At 43.9% G+C, this 1,705-nt stretch overlaps 1 protein-coding gene across 1 annotated transcript; it reads right to left on the bottom strand.

Moving 5' to 3' along the window:
* Positions 1 to 56: 56 nt before the first annotated feature.
* Positions 57 to 1,705, bottom strand: RHTO_07682 (reverse transcriptase; the record flags this gene model as incomplete). Its single annotated transcript, XM_016421338.1, has 1 exon — positions 57 to 1,705. A coding segment is annotated over one exon (1,649 nt), but the record flags the coding sequence as incomplete, so codon positions are not given.

Here is a 1,705-nt window from a genome sequence, read left to right as displayed (position 1 = left end):
GAAATATTCCGCTATTAGCATTAGGGTCCGGTGTTAACAGCAGGAGATCAAGTCTCTTAGCCCTTGTGAGCAAGCAATTCTTTGTTCCAGGTATTCATATAGTCGCTCAGATTACGGCAGCGGTGAACCGCGCGCATAATACGATTAGACTTTGTTCCAATCAATTTGTGGTAATGGGGCTTCCAATGTTTAACGGTGTGGGTAAGAACCTTACTGCCATTAACAAAGTCCCATACCGGATTGTACTCGATATGATATACCAATGGTGAACGGGTTGTATCTCCCTTTGCTCTGTCAACAACAGAGACCGCTCTTTGACTATGATAAGTCACCATTTTGAATGCTCGCCTTAACCATCTAACCGGGTAGCCTCGTCGGCGTAAGCGTTTCCAGAACAGTTGTGCAACCCTTAGGTAGTCACTGTAGGAAGAGCTAATCCGAATATAGCGTGTGAGTTCGCCTTTGATAAAGGCAAGCTTAACACTCTCAGGGTGGTAAGATGACCAAGGGATGTATTGATAGGCGTTGAGTGGCTTCTGGTACACTTTCGTATGAAGAGTGACTTTGCCAGGTGTAACAGTGTCCTTCCTTAGGTAAAGGTGTATGTCCAGGAAGGGAATCGCCCTGTCACTAATCTCAGCATCAAACTGAAGCTTAGGGTGTAAGGCATTAAGGTGTTCAACAACCTTAAGTGCCTTTTCCTTAGAGCCATGTACTATTGCTAGTACATCGTCGATGTAACGACCATAATACAAAAGGTTATCCAAGTAGGGTATCTTGAACTGATCCTCAAAAGCGGCTACAAATAGGTTTGCATAGGTAGGAGCCATGCTAGTGCCCATTGCAGTACCATCAGTCTGATGATACACTTGGTCTTGGAAAGAGAGGTAGTTGTTTTCCAATACAAAGGAGGTAGCTTCACCTATGAAGTTACCGATATCTTTGCTTTGGTAATGTTCGCGCCCTAACCAATTCATAATGTCAATACCTTCGGTAGTAGGAAGGTTAGTATACATGGATTGGATGTCCGCTGTAATCAACCATATCTCCTCATGAAGAGGGAGCTGAAGCTTGGCAAGTTCTCTAAGGAGGTGCTTAGAGTCCCTGAGAATCCAGGAATAGCTCCTGACCAATGGTTGTAAAAGGGAGTCAATGTAACGCGATAGGTTGCTTGTAATCCAAGCATAGGATGGGACTATCGGCCTGCCTTTTAGCGGAGTCTTATGTACCTTGGGTAAGTGGTGGAAAGCAGGCAAGATTATGTCTGCTATCAATGGGTACTTAAGGAACTTTGTAAGGCCTCTCTTGCCAGTAAGGAGTTTATTGACATCATTACTACGGGTAAGCCAGTAGGAAATAAACTCTTTCCTATAGTCTGCCAATTGGTGTAGTTTGTCAATATACTCTACTGTATGCACGACTTTGTAAGTAGAAGTATCACTGAGTTGGCGTATGCCTTCGTCAATGTACCATTGCTTAGGGAGTATTATTAAACCGAGATTCTTATCAGCAGGTTTGACTAAGTAGTCATTCTCCTTAAGAAACTCCCTGAGGGTGGTAATAGTATTCCTGCTTATATTCGCCTTAATAAGGCCCTTAGGCCCTTGTTTAGCCGCTTCTAAGGCTTCCTCTAATGAGTGGCGGCCTATATTCAGACCATATTCAATAGAGTGATCTGCGTTAGGGTTAGGGTTAGGGTTAGGGT

This window comes from Rhodotorula toruloides (assembly GCF_000320785.1).
Source record: "Rhodotorula toruloides NP11 unplaced genomic scaffold Scaffold76, whole genome shotgun sequence".
Taxonomy (NCBI): domain Eukaryota; kingdom Fungi; phylum Basidiomycota; class Microbotryomycetes; order Sporidiobolales; family Sporidiobolaceae; genus Rhodotorula; species Rhodotorula toruloides.
This window is presented reverse-complemented; position numbering and strand designations above follow the sequence as displayed.